We start from the raw sequence: 27991 nt of genomic DNA on the forward strand, positions 1-27991 counted from the left end.
CACAAAGTGTCACTCTAATGTTCTGAATTGTACTCCATGACAGCTTTTTTAGCAGTCTGCACCAATACCTCACTAGGCTGCATGTCACAGCAAGTGTCTGTGTTGATCTTGCTGGAGTGCCCATTCAGAATCTTTTCAGTCGCTAGTGAAAGTCTCTCAGGTGGAAATACGCGTTTCAAACAAAATGTTACTTCCGGGTTGGCGGGATTCTCGCAATGCGGTGTGCGCATGATCAAAAGTGGAACGAAGTCTCGCTACCACAAGATAACGCGCGATTTCATAAGACTCTTTACTGGCTGTCTGTGCTTTCTGTGGTGTACAGTACGTTTGTAAATGTTATGCGCTCTTTTATCATCGTGGGAATTGATTATAACTCTAAATAAATATTGAAGTTTTTTAAAGAATCCGTATAACTTTATTTGTACGCCCGTATACTACGTTTATTGAATCAAATCCGTATAAAATACAGACATTCCGTATAGGTTGACATGTATGAGAACGGGTAATTGAACTTGATCAGGATAAGCGCTGATTGGTTACGAAGTTTTGCTATTGTTACGCTCATTCTTACATTCTTATACTTGTTCTTGTGCACCTTTGATAACGTAAGATCAACTGTTCATATCGTGAGATCATGATTCGCTGTTCTGGTGATTGTAATACTTATGCGCATGCACGATTGTTGCACTCTTCCATTCATACAGCACGATGACATAGTGGCTACCGCCTCTATATGAGGCAGTAACCACAAAAACTAGTGTGACAAGTAACTGCGTGCTGATTTAAAGGTGCAGGAGTCAGGATTATTTAAGACTGAATCTTTAGCTGTCAGGTAGGTGAATTGTCAAAATACTGGACAGACGTTTTTCTTTCTTTTCCAATAACGATACCCATACTGAAAACCATCCCATGTGTTTTTAAAAACTCCTGAACTTTTTAAATTATATTTTCATATATATATATCACTTCACTTATGGTCTGCATCACGTGTGACGACCGGAGGCTCTCATATGACGTCGCACGCGGCGCCTTTTGGAACGGTTGACTAGTGCATCCTCGGATAATTGGCGGCCATCTCTCAGTCTGCTGCGCCAGGCATCCCTGTCTTTAGAGAGATTGAACCAGGAGGAAAGGTCGAATCCGAAGGCTTTCAGGTCCTCCTTGATACAATCCTTCCAGCGCTTCTTCGGGCGGCCTCTGTTTCACTTACCGAACGCTAATTCGCTGAAGAGAAGCTGCTTTGGGATATGGCAGTCCTCCATGCGGCAAACATGGCCCAGCCAATGGAGCCTATTGAGGCGGCTCATAGTCTCGATGGATGAAGTTTTTGCTCTGTCAAGGACTTCCAGATTAGTTACCTTGTACCACCATCTGATATTCAAAAGCTGGCATAGGGATCGCTGGTAGAATCCTTCCAAGCTTCTGAGCTATATAATTTTTTTCTTTTTTAATGAAGAAATAAATAGCTAAAATATGACTTACACAAAACTGCAGATAAAAAAAAAAATATTTTAAATGCTTTCACTTCCATGACAAATATAACATAAAAGATAAAGTATAAATATAATCAGGGCGGCACGGTGGTGTAGTGGTTAGCGCTGTCGCCTCACAGCAAGAAGGTCCGGGTTCAAGCCCCGTGGCCGGCGAGGGCCTTTCTGTGCGGAGTTTGCATGTTCTCCCCGTGTCCGCGTGGGTTTCCTCCGGGTGCTCCGGTTTCCCCCACAGTCCAAAGACATGCAGGTTAGGTTAACTGGTGACTCTAAATTGACCGTAGGTGTGAATGTGAGTGTGAATGGTTGTCTGTGTCTATGTGTCAGCCCTGTGATGACCTGGCGACTTGTCCAGGGTGTACCCCGCCTTTCGCCCGTAGTCAGCTGGGATAGGCTCCAGCTTGCCTGTGACCCTGTAGAACAGGATAAAGCGGCTAGAGATAATGAGATGAGATGATCATCTGTCCATCCTGCAGAAGGGGGAGGAGTTATACAGTTTGATGGCCACTGGTAGGAAAGACCTCCTGTGGCGTTTTGTGGTGCTCCTCGGTGGCCTCGGTCTCCCACTGAAGATGCTCTGATATGACACCCCTGTGTCATGCAGGGGGTGGGAGGGATTGTCCAGAATACTGAGACGTTTCCTCAGCATCCTCCTGTCTGACACCTCCACCAATGACTCCAGTTCCACTCCCAGGACAGACCCAGCTTTCCTGATGAGCTTGTTGAGTCTATTGGCATCAGCTGCCTTCACCCAGCACACCCTAGCATAGAAAATGATGCTGGCCACCACAGAGTGATAAAATATCTGCAGCATGGAACGCCTGAGTCTCCTGAGGAAAAACAGGCGGCTCTGACCTTTCTTGTATAAGGCATCTGTGTTTTTTATCCAGTCCAGTTTATTGTTTATATGGACGTCCAGGTACTTATATGTTAGGACTTTTAAAAATTAAAAAAGTGATTACATTCTTAAATTTATTTATTATTATTTATTTTTATTTAAATTTGTGAAATCCAATCCCAATCTTTTCCACTTGTTAGTCGGACTGAATTCATTTCTTTTTTCCCCACCAACCCACCTCTCATTCTGGCCCATGTACACGAGCATGGCTCAGACATTCAACCATCCAAGTTCTAACAACATAAACTAATGAAATTCGGCTTGTAGCGATTTGCGAGGATGCTCTCGCTGTCTTGTTTTTCTTTGTAATGAGCTCTCATGGGATTTTCAGCTGGCCTTCCTTACTCTTCACATCGTATCACTAGCAGTATTAGCTGCTCAAGAGTTTGATGTATGTAATCTAGCATCACATACATTTCTATGAAGGTGATTCATCCAAAGTAAAACTAAGGAATAAAAATGTATCGATTCAATCCGTGATTTATGTAAAAGCAGCTATTCAGACAGTTCAATACTTTAGACAGATTGTGTTTACAAAGAAGTCCTGGAGGAACACCGCTAATCCTGCGTACAACTTCAAGTCCGGTAATAAACTCGCCAGCATTAAATGGTGCCATCTTGGATAAGCGCTTGCACTGGATTCCAATATATATTCCTTCCTGAACAAACGAAGTGAAGACGCACTGGGGGCGTGTCTATGTCTAAAAAAGACTGATGGGGCCAGTGTAAACCCAGACGAGCACTTTGCACCAGATTGCAGTTTTCCAAACAGCTACTGTACATGATATACTCGTGCTGATGCCAGAACATAAACAACGTCTTTTTGATCATGTCCTATTATATTTTTGCACATTTAAGGACGTATCAGTTGAGGGAAGATCAGTCTGTGTGAATTTCAGTGTAATATTTTTGAACGGGAGTGTATTTGTTTGTATTTTATTGGCCTAGATTGCTGACCTCCACCAGCTTCATGAAGAGCAGAAGCAGCTTTTGGTTTCTCTGAAGCAGCAGAACCAGCAACAGCAGCTGCAGAAGTTGCAGGCGAGAAGTTCATATGCGCTTTCATATACTCTTTCATGTACATTCTCATACACACTCATTTCTCAAAGTCAAGCATCTCTGAGAAACAATTTAAATGTGTGTGTGTAGACGTCCACTACAGCACCTAGTCCACTGCAGGCCGAGCTATTGGAGCTTCAGGCCTCTTTATTTTCAACCCAGCTGGAGCTGCAGAGCGTCCAAAGATCCCAGCGCCAGGCCCAGAGAAGAGAGGACGAGCTGGCACGTGCCAACCAGCGCCTCTTCGCCGATCTCCAGGGGGTGCAGCGCCATCGCCAGGAAGCTGAGAAACACAATCAGGTGAGAGCTGAAAAAGCAAAAGTAGGTATCTTCGTCTGTGTGTGTGAGAGATCTCATCTCATCTCATTATCTCTAGCCGCTTTATCCTGTTCTACAGGGTCGCAGGCAAGCTGGAGCCTATCCCAGCTGACTACGGGTGAAAGGCGGGGTACACCCTGGACAAGTCGCCAGGTCATCACAGGGCTGACACATAGACACAGACAACCATTCACACTCACATTCACACCTACGGTCAATTTAGAGTCACCAGTTAACCTAACCTGCATGTCTTTGGACTGTGGGGGAAACCGGAGCACCCGGAGGAAACCCACACGGACACGGGGAGAACATGCAAACTCCACACAGAAAGGCCCTCGTCGGCCACGGGGCTCGAACCCGGACCTTCTTGCTGTGATGCGACAGCGCTAACCACTACGCCACCGTGCCGCCCTTTGTGTGAGAGATATTAAATTAATTTGTCATTCCTCCATAGGAGCTGCTTGCGGCTCTGCAGAGAGCACGCTCAGACCTAGAGCAGATGGAGGAGAAGTGGAACGAGGGAGAGCGAGACAAGGAGAGAGAGGTGGAGGAAAGAGAGAGAACCATCAGGGAGCTGAAGACCAAACTGCAGCACAAAGAGCGTCTGCTGCACGTGAGCCGCAAACACACACAGCGCACACGTTAAGCGGTAGTCAGACTGGACTTATCTTCTCTCTACATTAATCGCAAAAAACATTTGATTCATGTTTAAGTACTGATTATTGATTTATGCTTCTTAATTCTACTCCTCCTCCAAAGGACTACACTGAACTGCTGGATGGACAGAAAGAAGCAGGCGGAAACAGAGACATTCTCGTCCACAAGCTCAAGCTGCGCATTCAGGAGAGAGACCGAGCCCTGGAGGTAGACACCTGTGCATAAACATACAGGACAAAAACGGTTTTCTGCTAACTTGGAATATGACAAAACAATAAAAAATACCTGTGATGGTTGTGTCCTTTTCTGAAGCGTGCAGTAGACGAGAGATTTGTGTGTGTGGAGCAGAAGGAGGCCGAGGTGCGCAAGCTGCAGCTGCTCCTCCGAGAGAAAGAGAGGGACCTGCAGAAACTGCGCTGTGTGCTGTCCAATAATGAGGAGACCATTACGGTATTATTCTCTCACACCCTTGTCACCCAGATTTAACTTTCTAGCGTGTCGTTTAAATGTCATATATGTTTGTTTTGTGTTAGAGTTTGGAGGTGTTGTTGCGAGGTAAATGTGTAGAGTTGGAGCAGGTGAGTGAAGCCTGGAGAGGCAGCCAGCGTGTCCAGCGTGAGTGTGAGGACAGACACAACTGCAGCATGAGTGAGAGAGACACACTCATCAGCCAGCTCCAGACAACACTACAAACACGCACGAAAGAGGCTGAGGTAAAGACTGGATTTATTTTGGTCTCAGCAACATGTATTTGTCAAACGAGGTCCTAATTGCTGTCATTCGGAGCCCCTAAGTCCCTTTTAAAAAAAAAAAAAGTTGATGAAGGGGCGGCACGGTGGTGTAGTGGTTAGCGCTGTCGCCTCACAGCAAGAAGGTCCGGGTTCGAGCCCCGGGGCCGGCGAGGGCCTTTCTGTGTGGAGTTTGCATGTTCTCCCTGTGTCCGCGTGGGTTTCCTCCGGGTGCTCCGGTTTCCCCCACAGTCCAAAGACATGCAGGTTAGGTTAACTGGTGACTCTAAATTGACCGTAGGTGTGAATGTGAGTGTGAATGGTTGTCTGTGTCTATGTGTCAGCCCTGTGATGACCTGGCGACTTGTCCAGGGTGTACCCCGCCTTTCGCCCGTAGTCAGCTGGGATAGGCTCCAGCTTGCCTGCGACCCTGTAGAACAGGATAAAGCAGCTACAGATAATGAGATGAATGATAATAATTATTTATTTATTTATTTATTTAAATTTATATATCCTTTTTTTATTTATATATCCATCTGTACAGCCAATCAACTGTCAGAAACATCTCATCATATTTATGGAGTTCAGGCTTCTGAATTTATTTATTCAAATATAGGATGTCCAACAATTAAGGAACATAATAATAATAATAAATATTTTTTTGAATGAATAAATAGATAGATAGATAAATAAATAAAGGATATATAAGTAAATAAAAATCAAACATTTCTTGCGCACCAGAAATGTGTGACTTTTATTTATTTATATAGCCTTTGTTTATTCCTCTATCTATTTATTTATTCATCCAAACGCATTTTATTTATTATTTTTATTTTATTTATTTATATATACTTTATTTCTTTATTCATTTATCTATTTATTTATTCATTCAAACACATTTATTTATTTATCCATCCCTTTATATATTTATATATGAGAGAGAGATCTGAACGGCCAATCAATTGTCAGAAACATCTCATCATGGGGTTCAGGCTTCTCTCACAGAGTTTCTTGTGCACCAAAAATGTTCAATTTTTATTTATTTATTTATCTGTGTTTTATATACGTCCCTTTTGGGGCTCCGTAGTGTCCTGTCCCACCCACCAATTAGTTATCATTGTACTGTTTGCACCCGTCCGTCATTTTTTCTGACAAATTATTTCTTCAAATGCAGGATGTCCAACAACCGAGGAACATTATGAAAATTAAAACTACATGTAGTTAATTTCGTGTTTATTATTTACAGCGTATGCTCTACACGCTCACCCTTACGCATTCTTCTCAGCCACTGCAGCATGCAAGAAAGTAAAAAATGCCCACTCTTTCATTTATTAAATACATTTGAATTCACACTTGTGATTTTTATTAAACCTATCCAGCCCACCTCTAGAGAAAAAAGAGAGAAGAAAACACCATGCATAAGAAGTGAAATATAAATCCTTAGGGAGAGCTAGGAATGTCCATGTCTAAGTGCAAGAAGATTTTATTGTTTGCTGTTTGAGAGTCAATCTAGTGTTTCCTAGATCTAAGAAAAGACTGACGTTGGTCAGCGAGTGCAGAAGTGCTGGATTCCAGTAGTAATGCACACCTCAGACATGAAGGATATGAACAGTAAAAGTGTATTGAAGTGTATTCACTTCACTCTGAAAGAGTTTAACAGGATATTCAGATTCAGTTGGCTGCAAAACTGTGCATCCTGAATGAAAAATTAAAAATGCATCTTTATATTTTACAATTCCAGTATGAGAATTCCAAATGATTAAAAATAAAATTTGCAAACACCAGTTCAAAAGGCAAAATGAATGTGTGTGTGTGTGTACTTAGTTATTGGAGTAACCGTGTCTCATGTCTCGCAGGAGTTAACAGCTGCTCTCCTCAGTAAGGTGCCACTGAGCTCCAGTGAAATTGTGGAGAAGCTGAAAACCCGGCTGCACACAAAGGAGCGTCTTTTCCAGGAGCTGCTTGCGGAGCACAGCCGACAGACACAGGAGCACCACACACACATCCAGGAGCTGCTTAACGCCATTCACACCAGGGAGCAGTATATCAAGGTGATGCATCACCACGCACCTCCACATATCCCAAAAGAGATCCCTGAAGGTTACAGATAAGACTGTAGATTCAGATGATGCTCCCTAAACTTCCACTCCATTTCCCAGGATTCAGCGGAGCGTGCGGGTCAGGTGATGTCAGAGCAGGCGGCGCGTCTGCAGGAGCTGCGCAGGCAGGTGGTGTCAGCAGGAAGCAGATCACCGACTCCATCAGAGCCTCCTGAAGATGCACAGCTCATCAAGGAGGAGCTCCAGTTGGTGCTTTCCAAAGAGAGGGAGGCGCAGAGGGAGCTGTCTGTCCTCCGCTCCACCTTAGCAAACAACCAGGAGCAGCTCCAGGCCCAGACTGCACAACTGAACGCTTTGAACCACACGGTCAGCACAGGCATCTAAACCAGTACCTAGTGAACTAGTAAATACGTGCCAGCCAGAGGAGTTAGGGTTAAAGCTGTTAGGTATTCACAGTAAACACAGGGAACTAGGATTATAATAATCAAAGGTTTGTTTGGGTTTTTTTTCCCCATGCCCGACATTAGAAAGTCAGTTTTACTATATGCAGTATTAACTACCTACATGATTGCATATGTGTATTTCATTATTAGAAAATGTACAGGGGTGGACAAGTCATTAGCCGGGTGCCTGGAACAAGGAGTGTCTAGCCTATAGACCGGTTTCACCCTCCTTGACAACCGTCGTCAAGGACGAACTCAGAGGACAAACAGTTACTCTGTTTACAGAGTTTAACTGCACGCAAAATCTTCTGACGTCAATGCTTTTTTTTTTCGTCCTACGTGGCTAATAAGAGCTTATTATCCAGATATTTTAATAAAATAGGTTATAAAGAGTCGAAGGATCGTTATTTGGGAAAAAAAATCTTATATTTCGGGAAAAGATCCATACGAGATTGGAAGATGATGTAGATTCATGGCCGAGCGTGACCTATATCCACGTGGGAATGTATTTGCTCTTCAAAAACAGCAGCTTTAAACCCAAGACTGCTGAATGAGCTTGAAATGCTATGAGAACTTTGCTTATGGATGGGTCAGAGAGGTGATCTGTAAGGTTTTCGGAGACAAACGATTGCTGATCGCGAAGGTAATTCTAAGGCCTTACGTGACTGTTCTCGCGGAGTGTATGTCCAAATCAAATCTTTATTTTCTTATGAATGCAAATATTTTCCAGGTTAACTATTTTCAGAGAATGTGCAGGCTATTTAGACCATTTTTACCTAAAACACTGACTTCTCGTTCATGAATTTCCTTAATATACATGTGGATACTATGTAAAATACTAATTATTAATTTACCTGATGTCAAATGGTCACTGCAGACTTGTATAAGGTTAACATTTTTCGAGTAAACATCGCTCAAGAGGTCTGCTCGGGATATGCGATGTAACCACGTACGTTGTATAAATCTTGCTGGGTTTTTTTAATTTTATTATTATATCTTTCAGCAGGAACTGAAGGTAAGCAGTAAAAACTTTGTTTATCGCTATTCAATCGATTTGAACACCCGTAAACCACACAAAAAACACTGTTTGTCCTCTGAGTTCGTCCTTGATGACAGTTGATAAGGAGGGTGAAACCGGTCTATTAGGGTTTTATTCACAGTTGCCTATAAATATTATATAAGAGAAAGCACTAGAGCTCAAGGACTTAAAGAAACTTTATCAGGGCTCTCTATTGCCGGGAGATTGCAAGTTCGAATTACAGATGATGCCTTTGCCATCCCGGGAGTCTAGAGAGCAAAACTGGCCGTGCTGTCTGTGTGGGCGGGATCTTGTTACTCTCCCGCCTGTCAGTCAGAGCAGCACTAGCCAATCGTGGGCTTCTGTGAGCTCATGTATGCAGAAGAGGGTAGATAGCTCTTTCTTCTGATTGTGTTGCGAAAGCTTGAAAAGATGCATAGGTTGACTTTATGTCTTACAGAAACACGTACAGTATTTTCGCCACCAACTGATGTTAGGACTTGTCATGTGATAGGTAGTGGGCGGGAACTGACAAGATGAAATTGTGGGGAAAATGGGGAAGTAAAAGGAAAAAAACGCTCTTACGAGAGGATAAAGACTGCGGGTACGCAGTTGTCCTTTCCACAGGAAATCATATACTTGTTTATTGTGTATTAGTGCACTTAAATAGCTAATTAACTGATTATACGTCATTATGTTTGATGCCAGTTCGGTTTTCAGGGACTGCTCAGAACCCTGGAGTTTACACGGTCTCTATGATCTCACAAATAAATGTATCATTGGTCCACCTCTGAACCGATAAACATATCGATTGTATGGAACACAGCTTGGCTTGGACTCTGCACTTTGCTGTATGTTTGTTCATCTGTCTTTAACAGAGTAAACCTGAGCATCCGGTATCTATGGAGACGGAGCAGGCAGCCAGCTCACACACAGATACTGGAGGTGGGCATGAGGACACTCACCTGTTTGGGCTATAATGACTTCTCCTATACTTACATTTTAGAGTGATTGTGTGTTATACTGCCTAAATAGTTTGTAGTCACTATAATGAGCTGCAATGACAACATACATGACGCATGTTCTGAGATTCTGTGTATGACTAACCTGAGTAACTGTTGTGTAAATGTTTATGGTAAAGACGGCTAGCGTAGGTTTAATTTTGCACAGTGTGATCTTTGATTCCGAGACTGAATATTCGCTGACTTAAATGATCTTTTTTTTTTATTAATGTAAATCTGTTGTGTTTTCCTTTATCTAGCAATGCTGTCATTTTTAAAGTTATATATTTATTTAATATATTTAAGTATAGAATTATCAGGCTAAGTTAAAATGTACTCTGCATTTTGTTTCTCGATTGCTGTTTCCTGCTTCAGTATGAACACTTTATGGTGCACTTAAGTGAATGATATATTTTTACATTGTGTTAAAATCTCGATGGCACGTTAGGGCCGTTGTAGGTAAAAAAAAGAAAAGGAAAAAATAATGGAACTGAGTGAGGAGGTAATATTACCAAAAAAAAAAAAACACTCAGAATTTCCGAGATTAAAGTCATAAAAATTTAGGAGAAAAGACTCGGATATTCTCTGAGATTTAAACAGTCTTTTTTTTTTAACTTAAAGGAACCAGATTGCTTCACTTTGCAAGGTTGGATCAATATTATTACACCACTGACATCACAGCTGAGCCGAGAATTATAGGAAGTGCGGTCTTTCCTCCTCGATCGTGCAATATGAAAAATTATTATACATACAGGACACTTTTGCCATGGAATAAAAACATCCTACGTGTATTACGTCACTCTACCCAATGGAGAATGAGCGCTGAATATGGTTTGCAATAGTGCATGGTTGTCAAGACATCACGTCACACATCAGAGCTGATGTGAATATCCAATGAGAAAGTTTTCTGCTGCGCATGTGCACAATCATTTCTGTCTTCGTTGGGAAAGAGAAAGACGCGTTGAACACCCGAAAGGCTACTAAAACTTCATTAGATATTCTTCACACATATTTACAAGAGAAAAACATACCAATGGACATCGAAAAACTGGAAAAGAGACACATCGGAGATGTAAAACTTGCACGCTAGTGAATGACTGTGACAATTTGTAAACAAACGTGGCTGCCAGGTTTGCTTCATTAAAAAGTGAAGATTTTGAGAGAATTTTGGCTGCCAGGTTGCTCCGTTCTGTGTAGCTGTCGATGTTGATTATAAAAATAACTAAGTCAATTACATTGGGAAATGAATACTTAAGTCTGAGTGAAAAATACTGTAGTGAGTATGCGTGGAAGAAAAGTCTGGAGACAGAGATCTTAGTTTCTCGGTTGTTAGCCTGTGCTACTTGCTCTTGATAGCACTGACTTGACTGCTTTATTAGGATTCGCTAACATGACTGATGAACACTACACCGGCTGGAAGGTTACTTCACTGCCGTTCTGACAGCACCGACTCGTGGGTGAGCTAGCATTGGCCTTTGAGTATGCTGATATGAAGATTATATTGATATAATAATAATAATATTCTCATCCCGTTCTCATTATCTGTAGCCGCTTTATCCTGTTCTACAGGGTCGCAGGCAAGCTGGAGCCTATCCCAGCTGACTACGGGTGAAAGGCGGGGTACACCCTGGACAAGTCGCCAGGTCATCACAGGGCTGACACATAGACACAGACAACCATTCACACTCACATTCACACCTACGGTCAATTTAGAGCCACCAGTTAACCTAACCTGCATGTCTTTGGACTGTGGGGGAAACCGGAGCACCCGGAGGAAACCCACGCGGACACGGGGAGAACATGCAAACTCCGCACAGAAAGGCCCTCACCGGCCACGGGGCTCGAACCCGGACCTTCTTGCTGTGAGGCGACAGCGCTAACCACTACACCACCGTGCCGCCATAATAACAATATTGGCTGGCTTTTTTTTGTGGTATATCAGATATATTCCATTCAGCTAGCAGGATACTGAACTTGTCTTTGACTCGTTCACTATCATGCTAGCTGAATGGAATATATCTGATATACTACTCAACGCCAGGCAGTATTATTTAAATACAGCTCAACTACATTTCTCAGAATGCACTGCAGCCGGGGAGCATGTGATTGATTCTTATGCTTCTTGGATGCACTAGGAGACGAATATACAAACCGCACAGTTTTGTTTATCCATGGTTTTTTGTTTTGTTTTTTTGTCTTATCTGTTTATAAATGTATAATTATTGTGCAAGAGCAGATTCCCGTTTCTTTCAGTGCATGGATTCTTCTCATCTGCCCAAATCTCAGTTACATTGAAACATCTGAGCCGGGAGTTATAGGAAATGCGGTCTTTCCTCCTTGATCGTGTAATATGGAAGTAAAAAGCTCTCACAGATTTTCAACTACATTTCCCAGAATGCACTGCAGCCAGGAAGCACGTGATTGTTATCTGAGAATATCCAAGTTTTTTTCTCATAAATATGTGACTTTTTAATCAGGAATTCCTGAGGGTTTTTTTTTCTTCTCACAAATTTACAACTTTATAATCTCTGAGAATATCAGAGTTTTTTTCTCTCAAATTTACAAATTTAATTCTAAAATTTTCTGAAATATTACCTCCTCACTCAAATTATAATTTTTTTTTGCCACTATATTCTAATCACTGGGACAAAAAAAAAAAAAAAACACCTTCTGTCTTGCAATTGCATTATTCTACCTATCCAGTCTTGTAACTTAGACACGAGATATGAACATACCATTATTTTAAAGCTTCTTTGTGAACTTGTGTATTAGTCAGATTCATCCTTAATATAGTGAATGGTAAGTGGTATGAGCTTTTGCATGTGAAATAACAGAAGCTGTTGTCACATGCATGTATGACTGTCAGTCATTTACAGGGTGAAGAAGTTTATTCCTGTAATAGAATTCATCATTTTAATACTAATATAGTCAATACTTGTGGTTCTGCTTTGTAATATGGCTTTGTAATTCAGAAAAAATGAGGAAAAAAAGATTGTCTGTCTGCTTCAGAGATCTGTCTGCACCTGTTCATACCTTAACTAATGTTTTGAGAAAACCATTTTACATCTATTTTTTTTTGCATAAATTGAAAACAGACACCAAACCTTCTTTGTGCATTTTACACCTTTTAGAGCTAACAGACATTGTAATAAATATGTGTGATTTTTATCATAAGTGAACCAAAGGTGCAAAATCTATTTTGAAATCCTTTCCTGAACCTTTTTTCTCCCTATATACACTATATGGACAAATGTTTGTGGACACCTGACCACAATACTCATATCTCTTTGCTGTTATAATAACCTCCACTCTTCTGGGAAGGCTTTCCACTAGATTTTGCAGCATGGCTGTGGGGATTAGTGATCATTCAGCTACAAGAGTATGAGTGAGATCAGGGACTGATGTTGGTGAGGAGGTTTGGGATGCAGTCAGAGTTCCAGGTCATCCCAAAAGTGTTCAGTGGAATTGAGGTCAGGGCTCTGTGTAGGACCTTCGAGTTCTTCCACTCCAACCTTGGCAAACTATGTCTTCATGGTGCTTGCTTTGTGCACGGGGCATTGTCGTACTGGAACAGGTTTGGTCCTCTTAGTTCCAGTGCAGGGAAACTGTAATGTTACAGTGTACAAAGACATTGGATACAGTTTGGGTGTGATCATCAGGGGTGCACAAACCTTCGGCCATATAGTGCACTCTATCCACAGTCACAAGCACAATCCATCAATAAACCCAATAAACTACACTGGAAACAATGTTTGTTCACAATCCACTCATAACCCACTGGCCCATATTACTACTATTTTATTATTATTATTATCTCATTCATCTCATTATCTGTAGCCGCTTTATCCTGTTCTACAGGGTCGCAGGCAAGCTGGAGCCTATCCCAGCTGACTACGGGCGAAAGGCGGGGTACACCCTGGACAAGTCGCCAGGTCATCACAGGGCTGACACATAGACACAGACAACCATTCACACTCACATTCACACCTACGGTCAATTTAGAGTCACCAGTTAACCTAACCTGCATGTCTTTGGACTGTGGGGGAAACCGGAGCACCCGGAGGAAACCCACGCGGACACGGGGAGAACATGCAAACTCCACACAGAAAGGCCCTCGCCGGCCCCGGGGCTCGAACCCAGGACCTTCTTGCTGTGAGGCGACAGCGCTAACCACTACACCACCGTGCCGCCTATTATTATTATTATTATACCCAAATAATCAAACAATAAGTTTCATTTATATCACACCTTTCTCAAGGTCACTTTAAAAAGCCCAACTTTAGTCAAATTAGCAAAGTTTCTCGAAGCCTTGCTCACTTTTCCACTGCAAATTTTCTCGACATGTTAAGTTCTCAGAAGCACAAAGGATTCTCCTAGCTAGTGATTTTAGTCCATTATCTCATTTGTACAACCACTGGTGTCAATTATTTTTGAAACAACACGCTTGAGAATTTCAACTATGTTTCTCTTAAGTGCTGAAAAAAAACCCTGAATGATCTGAAAATTTCTGACACTCCTGTATACCAGCTGTAACTGTATAGTAAAAGTAGCAGGGATTTATTTTCTTCTTTCAGTAGCGCAGTATTCATTATTATTATTATTATTATTATTATTATTATTATTATTATTAATAGCTGCAGTACAAAAAAAGATCAAGTGAAAATATCTTAAAATAATAGTCAAATGTAGGCATGTAACGATTCACCCTATTCATGATTCTATTTTCACATGATATTTAAAAAAAATAATAAATGAAGACATGATTACCAAAAAACTCAAGATTTATTTTCTTATTCTTTATAAACTTAATATTCTTTTTGTTCAATTTAAAAAATATTGTTTCACTTTCTTAATAACCAGCAATAATTACTTCCCCACATTTGTAAAGGTTGGAGTAAAATATAATAGCCTACTAACTAAAATATTCCTTTTATTAAAAATGAAAAATTAATAGCAAATAGACCTTTTATTAACAAACTTTGATGAACATTTTGTTCCCTCTATTTGCTTCTCGTTTCTTTAGCTTTCAGCAGTCTGTAAAAAGAGAGCTCTGATTTCTTGTTAAATCTACTTGTACAGTCAATCACACAACAGCTCTTTCCCATTTTAGATCTGTTTATTTTGTGTGTTTTTTCACGGCATTAGAGCTGTGTTACTTCTGCCTACAGTGAAGTCACATGCATTCCTACTATTGTACATTATTGTCTAATGTCTGTCTACTGTCTAAACAATGCAGTTACAGCTAGAAAAAAACTAGGAGATTATGCAGCATGATCATAATCGCAATTCTTTTTTTTTCCATCAATTCAAATCATCGTAAATTTGTATCACGGTTTATCGTCGCATTATATATCGTTACATGCCTAGTTCAAATGTTTCTAGTATTTTCTGTTATAAGATTACAGTAAACTTAATATGTGATTATTAAACCTATTTCGAGACATTTGTGCTACTTCCAAGCTTGAAATTTTGTTGGCAGATAGTTTTGTTAATTTTTTTTTAATCATTTATTTCTAGAAAGAAGCAAAATGATTTTGGAAAAAAACTGTAGCTTGAAATGTTGAAATGATTCAGAAATTTTATCACTGATTTTATAGTAATCTTATCAGAGGAAATGCTAAAAACAAGTGACTATAACCAAGATATTTTCACTCATGAAGACAGCTTATTTTTTTTGCAGTGTATGTTGGCACATATTAACAATACTAAAAGCACAATATGTCATTTACAGTTTTGTACTGCTTTTTTGTGGAATATCAGGACAGGAAATCACTCGTCAGGAAATATCTTGCTTCTGTGTACTCTTTCTTCCTGTCTGTGTGTAAACACCACTCTGTAATGAGACAGATTTGGCTTCAGCCAGGGTTTTAGTAGTTTGTGTGGTGTGCAGTGTGTTGAATGGACGGTGGGCTTCGTTGTCCAAGTAAGCCAAGAAACCCTGGTGGATCATGTTATCCTGTTTCCATGGTGATAAAACACTAGTATTTTCTATATTTGTGTGTGTGTGTGTGTGTGTGTGTGTGTGTGTGTGTGTGTGTGTGTGTGTGTGTGTGTGTGTGTGTGCTAACAGTGTCACACTGTCCTTCCAGACTCCACTTCAGACATAGACGAGGAGGAAGACGACTGCAATAGTGAATTCACAGAGAGTGCTGAAGAAGACGAGGGCTGCAAACTGACAGCACAGGCTTTAACCAATGCGCAGGTAGAACCCACAAACTGCACAAACAAAGATATTCATTCACAATGAGCTGACCATCAGTTTGTCTAATCTCACAAACCAGCTTTCACTGGAACTGTTCATTACTTTTACAAGCAGAAGCTTTTGACTGACAATACAATCAGCCCATCATGTTTATGGGTCCGTCTCAGAAACTGCTCTCTCATTTGGGACATTATGGTCAAAAAATAAATTTTCTAATATGACTTTTTTTTTTTTGCATTTACCTAACACTCAATGTTTCTTTTGTCATGTGTAATAAGAATAAAGATAGTATCTTGCTTTATCTGGCCTCCACTATGGAAATTTTTTTGATTACAATTCAAATGCTTTTGTAAAATTGATTTCCATATAAAATAACTCCATCATGAAGAATTAAAGCCCCTCCTTTACAGATGAGTGAAAATATTGAATAAATTTCATCTTTTTGATTGCTTGGTTTAAAAATGCCAAGTTATGATGACTGAATTGATTATTCACTTAAATATGAATAATATGATACATTTTGGGTATTTGATATGGCGAAATAGGACACAATGCAAAAATCAAGAACACACCGGAAAGATGAGAATAACGGCGCTGGTAAAAGAACAGCGACTGTACCGGCTGAAGGTCGCGCGGGTCTCTGCTGCAGCACGCGAGCAACAGAACATCACTACCGCACCGGACAGAGCGTGAGGCGGGGGCGGGGCAAAATGACTGGCTGTAGATTCTATCCAAAAGTTGGATCTAAATTGACCGTGGTTGCAAAATATTGGCCAAAAATACACAAACACTACGAAATATGAAAGTAAAATGAAAAAGAAACATTCTATTTCCTTATACTGCAAGACTAAAACAAAATAAAACTGTCGAAACTCGCCTTTTCAGTGATAACGTCCAAACAGATCACTCGCGTAACAGAGAGACCGCAAATGGAAGCGCGATCAACTTCTAACTGTTGGAGTGGAAAATTCCATTCTACACATGCAAATTGTTAATGTGTGTCCTTCCCCGCACACAAATAACACGCTACGGTAAAAAATAGACCACAACTCATTTTATAGCTCAGAAATTCATACAGGACCAGCTACCATCGTAACATATTCTGTAAGAAACATATTCTATACCTAACTTTCAGCTTTCGTTTTAAAAAACAAAATCGCAGATTTATAACTAAATTTTTATATGGCGTAGTGATTTTAAGTTACTACTTTTGGTGAGGTAGTGACCTTGACCCTGAGGCTTTCTGTTTAGATCAAAACACACGATTGTATTGGTTTTGGGTATGAGGAAAATGGAGTTACAACGGTGATCAAATATTTTGCCTGATGTTTTATTACGGTTATGATTATTCTGTGAGTGCACCAGTCCTTAGGTGTATAAAGTTACAACTTAAAATACAATTAGTGATAACTGTAGACTTTTCAGTGGACTACAACCTTTTTAAGGGAACGCAATGTAGTCAACCATTTATCATGTCCCAGATCAAGCCACCATTTTTCCACAAATTTGCAGGATTTTTGCCAAATTCTGAATAGAGTATTCACATCAAAGATTTGGTTTTATCTGTATTATTTCTTTCATCATTTTATTTCAAATTAAAACCATCACCGTTCAAAACCGTATAGTTTATTGACTGTGAGTATATTTAGTGGGGTACCCCCACAGTACCCAGTTTCTGAGTATTATATTAGTGTTGACTATTTACAGACCACCAAGACTTTCTGCACCACTGTTCCTAGAGGAGTTTGGGGAACTGTTGTCAAATATTTGTTTAGAGTTTGACAATCTTATTATTTCTGGGGATTTTAACTTCCATGTTGATAATCTAGATAACACGTATGCAAATGAATTTCTTACACTGATTGATGCCTTCAACCTAACACAACATGTACAAGGGCCAACACACTCCCATGGCCACACCCTCGACCGTGTCATCACTAAGGGTCTTAATGTATCTACTAGTGTCATGGACCTGGGTATATCTGATCATTTCTGTGTTTTCTTTGATGTTTCCATTTCCCCTCACTTTCAAAACAAGTCTGTGACTGTAAAAAAGAGGGTAATTACCAATGGCACAGCAGCTCTTTTTGAGCAGGCACTCTCAGAACTCCCATGTCAATCTTTAGATTGTGCAGATGATCTAATGGAAATTTTTAATTCAAGAATGAATCATATTATGGATGCTATTGCTCCTTTTAAAACCAAAAGAGTCATAGACAAAGGAAAAGCACCCTGGAAATTAAATCCAGCAGTTAAAATGTTAAAGAGGGAATGTAGAAAGTCTGAAAGAAAATGGCGTAAATCTAAACTCCAGATTCATTATCAAATCTACAAAGGGATGTTATGTAAATACAACTTAGAAATTTCTAAAGCAAGACAGTCTTTTTTTGCTGACATTATTAATAGGAATATCAACAATGCCCGTGTGCTATTTTCTACAGCTGAAAAGCTAACAAACCCATCAAGACAAATGCCTTCTGAATTTCTCTCAGTTAATACATGCAACAACTTTGCATCTTTTTTCAAAGGAAAGACTGATAAAATACGTATGAATATAGCCACACAAGTGCAAACACTTCAAAATCTGGAACCACTGGATAAAGAGAGAGGGGGTCGTAATACAATGTCAACATTTAGTTTAATTGATGTTGAGACTCTGAGAAAAGCAGTACAAAGTCTCAGCTCCTCCACATCTGAACTGGACATTTTACCTACAGTCTTTTTCAAATCTGTTGTTCACCTAATATCAGACGAGGTACTTCAGATTATCAACACCTCCTTACGAACTGGCATGTTTCCCTCATCTCTGAAAAAAGCAGTTGTAAAACCCCTACTGAAAAAGAATAACCTGGATGTCTCAGTACTCAACAACTACAGGCCCATATCCAATTTGCCATTTGTTGGTAAAATAATTGAAAAAATTGTTTTTAATCAATTAACTGCCTTCCTGACATTAAACGGATGTTTTGATAAGTTTCAGTCAGGTTTTCGTGCCAATCATAGCACTGAAACAGCTCTTACTAAAGTCATGAATGACCTACGTCTTAATTCTGATGCTGGTAAAACATCAGTCTTGGTGCTTTTAGACTTAAGTGCTGCATTTGACATGGTAGATCATTTCATACTGTTACATCGACTGGAGCATTGGGTTGGATTTACTGGTATAGTAATCAACTGGTTAAAATCTTACCTACAACAAAGATTTTTTTATGTGGCCATTGGAGGCCACAGTTCATCACCCGTGTCCTTGAACTGTGGGGTTCCCCAGGGCTCAATCCTGGGACCATTACTATTCAACCTTTATATGCTCCCACGTGGACAAATTATTAAGAATAACTCAATAAACTTCCATAGCTATTCAGATGACACTCAGCTTTACTTAGCTATGTCACCTAATGACAATGCCCCTCTTGAGTCTCTTCATAGATGCATTGACCAAATTAACAAATGGATGTCTCACAATTTTCTTCAGCTGAACGCAGATAAAACTGAAGTAATTATATTTGGCAAAAAGGAAGAAAGGCTTAGGATTGCCACTGTTCTTGAAACTAAGGGGCTTAAAGCAAAGGATACTGTCAAAAACCTTGGTGTCCTTATTGACAGTGAACTTAACTTCAACAGTCATATGAAAGTGGTAAAAAAAGTCTGCATTCTATCACCTAAAAAACATTTCTAAACTCAGGGGTCTCATGTCAAAGCATGATCTAGAAAAACTTATTCATGCTTTCATCTCCAGTAGGGTTGATTACTGCAATAGCCTTTTCACAGGTCTTCCAAAAAAGACCATCAAAGAGCTTCAACTAATCCAAAATGCAGCAGCAAGGGTTCTTACAAGAACAAAAAGGGTAGCCCATATCACTCCAATCCTAAGGTCTCTGCACTGGCTTCCAGTGAGCTATAGAATTGACTTTAAGGCATTACTTCTTCTATTTAAATCATTAAATGGGATGGGACCCAGCTACCTACTGGATATGTTTCAATTATATGCACCAACTAGGTCTCTAAGATCACAGGAGAAAAACTTGCTAGTAATACCAGCTGTCAAAACGAAGTGTGGTGAAGCAGCCTTTAGTTGCTATGCTGCTAAGCTTTGGAACCAACTTCCAGATGATATCAAAAATGCTCCTACTGTTGTTAGTTTTAAATCCAGGCTCAAGACAAAGCTGTTTTCAGATGCTTTCACTTGATTAATTTTTACCTAAAGTGTAATTAATTTCCTTTAACATAATTTCTTTTAATTTTGATTTTAATGATTTTACTTTAATTCTTTATTTTAATTTCTTTTTAATTTTGGATTTTAATGATTTCACTTTTACTTTAATTCTTTGTTACTGTTCTTATGCTTTTATTTTTTGTGAAGCACATTGAATTGCCTGTGTGTATGAAATGCGCTATACAAATAAACTTGCCTTGCCTTGCCTTCTGAGACAGACCCTTATACAACCCCGATTCCAAAAAAGTTGGGACAAAGTACAAATTGTAAATAAAAACGGAATGCAATGATGTGGAAGTTTCAAAATTCCATATTTTATTCAGAATGGAATATAGATGACATATCAAATGTTTAAACTGAGAAAATGTATCATTTAAAGAGAAAAATTAGGTGATTTTAAATTTCATGACAACAACACATCTCAAAAAAGTTGGGACAAGGCCATGTTTACCACTGTGAGACATCCCCTTTTCTCTTTACAACAGTCTGTAAACGTCTGGGGACTGAGGAGACAAGTTGCTCAAGTTTAGGGATAGGAATGTTAACCCATTCTTGTCTAATGTAGGATTCTAGTTGCTCAACTGTCTTAGGTCTTTTTTTGTTGTATCTTCCGTTTTATGATGCGCCAAATGTTTTCTATGGGTGAAAGATCTGGACTGCAAGCTGGCCAGTTCAGTACCCGGACCCTTCTTCTACGCAGCCATGATGCTGTAATTGATGCAGTATGTGGATTGGCATTGTCATGTTGGAAAATGCAAGGTCTTCTCTGAAAGAGACATCGTCTGGATGGGAGCATATGTTGCTCTAGAACCTGGATATACCTTTCAGCATTGATGGTGTCTTTCCAGATGTGTAAGCTGCCCATGACACATGCACTAATGCAACCCCATACCATCAGAGATGCAGGCTTCTGAACTGAGCGCTGATAACAACTTGGGTCGTCCTTCTCCTCTTTAGTCCGAATGACACGGCGTCCCTGATTTCCATAAAGAACTTCAAATTTTGATTCGTCTGACCACAGAACAGTTTTCCACTTTGCCACAGTCCATTTGAAATGAGCCTTGGCCCAGAAAAGACGTCTGCGCTTCTGGATCATGTTTAGATACGGCTTCTTCTTTGAACTATAGAGTTTTAGCTGGCAACGGCGGATGGCACAGTGAATTGTGTTCACAGATAATGTTCTCTGGAAATATTCCTGAGCCCATTTTGTGATTTCCAATACAGAAGCATGCCTGTATGTGATGCAGTGCCGTCTAAGGGCCCGAAGATCACGGGCACCCAGTATGGTTTTCCGGCCTTGACCCTTACGCACAGAGATTCTTCCAGATTCTCTGAATCTTTTGATGATATTATGCACTGTAGATGATGATATGTTCAAACTCTTTGCAATTTTACACTGTCAAACTCCTTTCTGATATTGCTCCACTATTTGTTGGCGCAGAATTAGGGGGATTGGTGATCCTCTTCCCATCTTTACTTCTGAGAGCCACTGCCACTCCAAGATGCTCTTTTTATACCCAGTCATGTTAATGACCTATTGCCAATTGACTTAATGATTTGCAATTTGGTCCTCCAGCTGTTCCTTTTTTGTACCTTTAACTTTTCCAGCCTCTTATTGCCCCGTCCCAACTTTTTTGAGATGTGTTGCTGTCATGAAATTTCAAATGAGCCAATATTTGGCATGAAATTTCAAAATGTCTCACTTTCGACATTTGATATGTTGTCTATGTTCTATTGTGAATACAATATCAGTTTTTGAGATTTGTAAATTATTGCATTCCGTTTTTATTTACAATTTGTACTTTGTCCCAACTTTTTTGGAATCGGGGTTGTACAACATTAATGCATTGAAAAAAAAGACAGTAAATATATCTTCAATATAGTTAAAGACTTCTAGAATTTCAGATAATATTTAAATCAACCAAATGTAAGATGATTAAACTCATTTCTTGTCATTCTTACTCATTTCAAACTTTTAATATTAATTGTTATTTTTAATCAAGCAGTTGATTGATTGTTTTATTTGTAGAAAGAAACAAAATTATTTGGGGAAAAAAAAACCTAAAGCTTACAATAAGCAAAAATGTCTATAATAATAATATAATCTTGTATTTGGTTTCTGGTAATCTTATAAAAGAAAATAACTCGAACGATGTAGGATTTTTAATACCTGAATAACAATATATCGGTCGATTATTCTTTTTTTTTTCCAGAAACACAACACAAAAACAAAGATGTTTTCTAACATTTGTCACCAATATAGCATTCAGTTTAAAAATAAACTTGTTTTATTGTCATAAATAGTATAACTATACTTACTAGTACTAAAACTAACATAGTAACAGTAGTACAACAAAATATATTAAAGTTTTGACACATAAGAGTCAAATGTATAAAAATATAAAAAAGTTATAAATTATAAACTATAATGTACAATGACTAATGAACATGAACATACATGAGCTCTGTTGTGGGCTACTCTGCTCAACTCTGCTTGGGTCAGCTGATTGTTGTGATTTGGGATGCTCCAGATGTACACTGATCAGCCATAACATTAAAACCACTGAGAGGTGACGCGAATAGCATTGATTATTTCATTACAATGGCACCTGTCAAGGGGTGGGATATATTAGGCAGCAAGAGAACAGTCAGTTCTTGAAGTTGATGTGTTGGAAGCAGGAAAAATGGGCAAGTGTAAGGATCTGAGTGATTATTTATTTATTTTTTATTATTTTTTTTTTTTAACAAAGGCCAAATTGTGATGGCTAGATGACTGGGTCTGAACATCTCCAAAATGGCGCATCTTGTGGGGTGTTCCCGGTATGCAGTGGTTAGTACCGAACAAAAGTGGTCCAAGGAAGGACAACCGGTGAACTGGCGACAGGGTCATTTGTGTCGAAGAGTTACTGATTTGCCTGGGGCACGAAGGCTAGCCCATATGGTCCAATCCCACAGAAGAGCTACTGTAGCAGAAACTGCTGAAAAAGTTAACGCTGGCTAAAACAGAAAGGTGTCAGCATTAACTTTTTCAGCAGTTTGTGCTACAGTAGCTCTTCTGTGGGATTGTTGGTAGATTGCTGTGGTATAAGGTATAAAACGCAGCACCAGGATAAGCTGTTATTAATCAACTTTGGAGTAGTAATGGATTGATTATTTTCATAAAACAGCAAGCCCTGTGGTGTTTTATTCCTTATTTAATCTTTTGACTGGGCGACACAGTGGTGTAGTGGTTTGCACTGTGCCTCACAAGGGAGTTCTGGGTTTGAGCCAGTGTTGTAGTCGAGTCACTAAACCTTGAGTCCAAGTCCAGTCTCGAGTCTCCAGTGTTCAAGTCCAAGTCAAATCCAAGTTAAAAAAAAATTCGAGTCGAGTCCAACACTCCAATTGCACCATTTGACGGTGGCTGTTTGAGCCCCATCAATTGTGTTGTGTTTGTTCCTGAACATGACGTATGAACAGGTGAACGTGCATTCTCTTTGTCAGGGAGTGTGAAGTATTCTGTCAGAGATGGTTGGGAGACGGATGTAAGTGCAGAAGGTGTGTTTATTAATACAAGTGAAGACAGGTAAACAATCCAGAACGGCAGGCAAAATCGTAAAATGGTGAAACAGGCAATAGGTTGAGCGAAGCACAAATAGGCTATTGTAGACTCGGCAGAATCAAAGACGAGAAACAGGAAATCAGGAAACCAAACAAGGAAATAAGGCTCGGTAATGTATCAGCAATGCAACTCAATACTTCGCAAAGTAAGTGTGTTTTCACAGTTTTTATATCGGTGTGCTGCTTGCGCCTTAATCCTGTGCAGGTGCGAATCGTTTACGGCACGCGAGAGTCTGCTTGGTGCATGCGCGCTGTCTGGAGTGCGCCCGAGAGTCTATCTGATGCACGTGCCAAGGCGCGCAGGTGTGACACTCTTATATGAAATTAGTACAAAATTACTGGAGATACACTACGGTTCAAAAGTTTGGGGTCACCCAGACAATTTTGTGTTTTCCATGAAAAGTCACACTTTTATTTACCACCATAAGTTGTAAAATGAATAGAAAATAGTCAAGACATTTTTCTGGCCATTTTGAGCATTTAATCGACCCCACAAATGTGATGCTTCAGAAACTCAATCTGCTCAAAGGAAGGTCAGTTTTATAGCTTCTCTAAAGAGCTAAACTGTTTTCAGCTGTGCTAACATGATTGTACAAGGGTTTTCTAATCCTCCATTAGCCTTCTGAGGCAATGAGCAAACACATTGTACCATTAGAACACTGGAGTGAGAGTTGCTGGAAATGGGCCTCTATACACCTATGGAGATATTGCACCAAAAACCAGACATTTGCAGCTAGAATAGTCATTTACCACATTAGCAATGTATAGAGTGGATTTCTGATTAGTTTAAAGTGATCTTCATTGAAAAGAACAGTGCTTTTCTTTCAAAAATAAGGACATTTCAAAGTGACCCCAAACTTTTGAAAGGTAGTGTATAAATATCTTATGCCAAATTATTATGGCATGTTACAAAAAAATAAAGAAAAAATCTGAGTCCTCATCTCCATTTTCTGAGTCTTGATGCAGTTAATGCACGAGTCCAAGTTCGAGTTATCAGTGCTCAAGTGTGAGTCGAGTCACGAGTCCTTAAAATTAGGGCACAAGTTGGAGTCCTGGACTCGAGTACTATAAGCCTGGTTTGAACCCAGTAGCTGAATGGGGGCCTTTCTGTGCGGAGTTTGCATGTTCTCCCCGTGTTTGTGTGGGTTTCCTCTGGGTACTCTAGTTTCCCCCACAGTCCAAAGACATGCAGGTTAGGTTAACTGGCTACTCTAAATTGCTCATAGGTGTGAATGTGTGTGAATGAGAGGAGAAAACCTCTATAAATTATCCAGTAGAAGGCAACAGGAAGCTACTACTGTAATTCTTCCCTAGTAACTCGGACCTGCCATCAGGCAGAACGCTGAAGAAGAAGAAGAATCTTGTGACTGTATCCTACTCCAGAAAGCTAACCTGTCACTGTGTGAAATTTTGAGAATTTGTTTTCCCACCAGAAGCTGGTGCACCAACATTGGCAGGTCACTTTATTAGGAACATCTGTACACCTGCTCTATCATCCAGTTACGCTGAAATCCATCAGACTCAGAACAAGGTCATATTTGTTTATCTATTATCTGACTTTGATAACCATATTAATAATATCTACATGATTAATGAAGAGCAACGGTGTACACTGTCAGGTTAACTGTCCTCGTCTTTGCTCATAACGTTATTACAGATCAAAACTTACAAAGCTGTTCAAACACAAAAGCTACATATCTACACCGTATAATAAAGTTTAGTTAAATAGAAAATAACTCAAAGGAAATTCTGGTTATCGTTGACTATGTGCTCGTTGCCATATTGCTGTCACGTCAGGTTTGTTTATGTCGTGACAAGATGAATGTTGCCAGACTTTCCAACTTGGAATTCCGAGTTGAATGACTGCACTTTTCAGTGTCAGAGGTTCGAGTTCCATACAATGGATTGCACCATTATCCAATCAGCCAATCATGTGGCAGTGGTCCAATACATAACATCATGGTCAGAGCTTCACTTAATGTTCACATCAGAATGGAGGAAAATTTGATTTCTGTGACTATGAAGAACATCACCTGGTCTTTGTGTGCACAGGTGTTCCTAATAAAGAGGACAGTGAGTATATGTGCAAATATGGGATTACAATCCTGAAGCTTGTGGACATCTAGGTAGAACGCCCCATCAGACACTCCATGGGCTGTAGGTAGAGCATGTGATCCTGAGACAACTGACCATCCAGTGAATCATTCTCTCGTCTTCTAATGTTGCAGGGTTCCGAGCAGTATGGAGGACCCATGCTATCTCAGAGTCCTACAGAGGTGGAGGGCCAGGGGCTGGCTGAGGTGAAGCTGCTAGTGGGACAGAAGCAGGCGGTGGAGCGGGAACTGTGGGAACTGAAGATCCAGCTGGAGAAAGCTGGCTTCACCTCTTTCTCACAGATGAGGTGTGTGTGTGTCTGTGTGTCTGTGCATATTGATTAAAACTCTAGAGATCACCATCATCCTGATGCGAAATGATGAAGCTGTCTTGATGTTGTCATAGGAAAGCATTGCTCAGCTTGCGTTCAGAGAATGAAGAGCTCCGAAACTTAGTGAAAACGAGTGAGGCAGAGAAGGAAGCACACAGAGCCTCAGATGAGAAAAGAGGAAGAGGAGTGCAGTGGCAGCCTCAACCCTGTGAGGGCAAGAAGAGATGCAGCAGAGTGCTTTGTCTCGACCCGGGAGTACAGCTTTCCCACTCCACACAGGTAGACATCGCTCAGAGAACTGTTTCTGTCACACGTTAATGAGAAGATATTTCTGATTTTTACTCGAGCTAATATAACAGGGTTTCTTCACCAATAATAACATGGACTGGAAAGCAGCCCCACAAGATTTGGAGGCTTCATGGGAACCAATAATACAGTAGTGTGCAAAAGTCTTAGGCACATGTAAATAAATGCTGTAGACAAAAGTGGCTTAAAAAATAATGGAATTAAATGTTTCAACATGGGGCGGCACGGTGGTGTAGTGGTTAGCGCTGTCGCCTCACAGCAAGAAGGTCCTGGGTTCGAGCTCCGGGGCCGGCGAGGGCCTTTCTGTGTGGAGTTTGCATGTTCTCCCCGTGTCCGCGTGGGTTTGCTCTGGTTTCCCCCACAGTCCAAAGACATGCAGGTTAGGTTAACTGGTGACTCTAAATTGACCGTAGGTGTGAATGTGAGTGTGAATGGTTGTCTGTGTCTATGTGTCAGCCCTGTGATGACCTGGCGACTTGTCCAGGGTGTACCCCGCCTTTCGCCCGTAGTCAGCTGGGATAGGCTCCAGCTTGCCTGCGACCCTGTAGAAGGATAAAGCGGCTACAGATAATGAGATGAGATGTTTCAACATTAAATAATACTATAAACAGCAGTAAGCCATCATAAATGAAACAAAGTCAGTATTTGGTGTGAGACGAGCCTTTGCTTTAAAAAAAATAGTAGTCTGAGGTACAGTGAGTGCAGTTTGATAAGGAACTGAGCTGTAGGTTTTACTGAGCATCTTACAGAACCAGCCCCAGTTCTTCTGGACACTTTGACTGTCATATTCGCTTCTTCATTTTGCACCAAAACCCAGCAGCCTTCATTATGTTTACTTTTTTAATCTGAAACGGCTCTCTTATGGAATATGCTGCTCAGATACAAACATTATTTTTCCATAATGTTTAATTTTGTGCTGGAAAACGAACGTTTAGACTCTAAAATGTTTTTGTACTGACTCGATAATGTAGAAGTCATAAAATAGAAATCTATAACAAAGTTTGTATGAAAAAAATACAGTGCCTAAGACTTTTATACGGTACTATATAGGATTATTTTTTTAAATAAAATAAGTTTAGGTCTTAATGATACTGTATATCAATCTTTCTGTTAAATTAAATTTAATTAAATTTGTGTAAATCTTTTTTTTAACACAATATGTAGATCTAAATGAAAGGTCCATTTTAAAAAAATAATATTAAATCATGTTAATTGTGGGTCTTTCAATGATCTGTCAATCTTTTTTTCAAAGACATTTAAATTATGTTAGATCTTCAAGCATATGAGCTGTCAATTTGACTAAAATCAAAAAGCTCACAGGTTCTTATAGATAGTTATTATATTCATATGTGTTGAGTCTACCGTTTCCCCGCTGCTCCTTGTTTTGCTCTTTTCTGGGGCCCAGTGTATGGAAACCATACAAAATCATTTTGAAATGGTCCTTAAAGGGGAAATACAGTGAGGGGAAATAAGTATTCAGACACGTTTATTTTTGTTGTTTACAAAAATAAACGTGTTTTTGTTGTTTACAGTAAAATACATCCAGTGCGTAACGTACAGTAGGGTGCATCAG

The 27991-nt window shown here is 39.9% G+C and overlaps 1 protein-coding gene across 5 annotated transcripts in view; it reads left to right on the forward strand.

The window, feature by feature from the left end:
- pde4dip (phosphodiesterase 4D interacting protein) overlaps window positions 1-27991 on the forward strand; it is a 162706-nt gene that overhangs the window by 85956 nt on the left and 48759 nt on the right. For all 5 annotated transcript variants that reach the window (XM_060917440.1, XM_060917437.1, XM_060917442.1 and 2 more), the window contains 12 exons: window positions 3337-3429; window positions 3538-3747; window positions 4220-4378; window positions 4525-4629; window positions 4735-4872; window positions 4956-5135; window positions 7007-7201; window positions 7310-7576; window positions 9550-9616; window positions 15762-15874; window positions 25916-26088; window positions 26187-26391. In XM_060917440.1, the coding sequence (XP_060773423.1) occupies window positions 3337-3429; window positions 3538-3747; window positions 4220-4378; window positions 4525-4629; window positions 4735-4872; window positions 4956-5135; window positions 7007-7201; window positions 7310-7576; window positions 9550-9616; window positions 15762-15874; window positions 25916-26088; window positions 26187-26391 (1905 nt within the window). The remainder of the gene's footprint in view (window positions 1-3336; window positions 3430-3537; window positions 3748-4219; window positions 4379-4524; window positions 4630-4734; window positions 4873-4955; window positions 5136-7006; window positions 7202-7309; window positions 7577-9549; window positions 9617-15761; window positions 15875-25915; window positions 26089-26186; window positions 26392-27991) is intronic.

This window comes from Neoarius graeffei, chromosome 3 (assembly GCF_027579695.1).
Source record: "Neoarius graeffei isolate fNeoGra1 chromosome 3, fNeoGra1.pri, whole genome shotgun sequence".
Classification (NCBI taxonomy): Eukaryota; Metazoa; Chordata; class Actinopteri; order Siluriformes; family Ariidae; genus Neoarius; species Neoarius graeffei.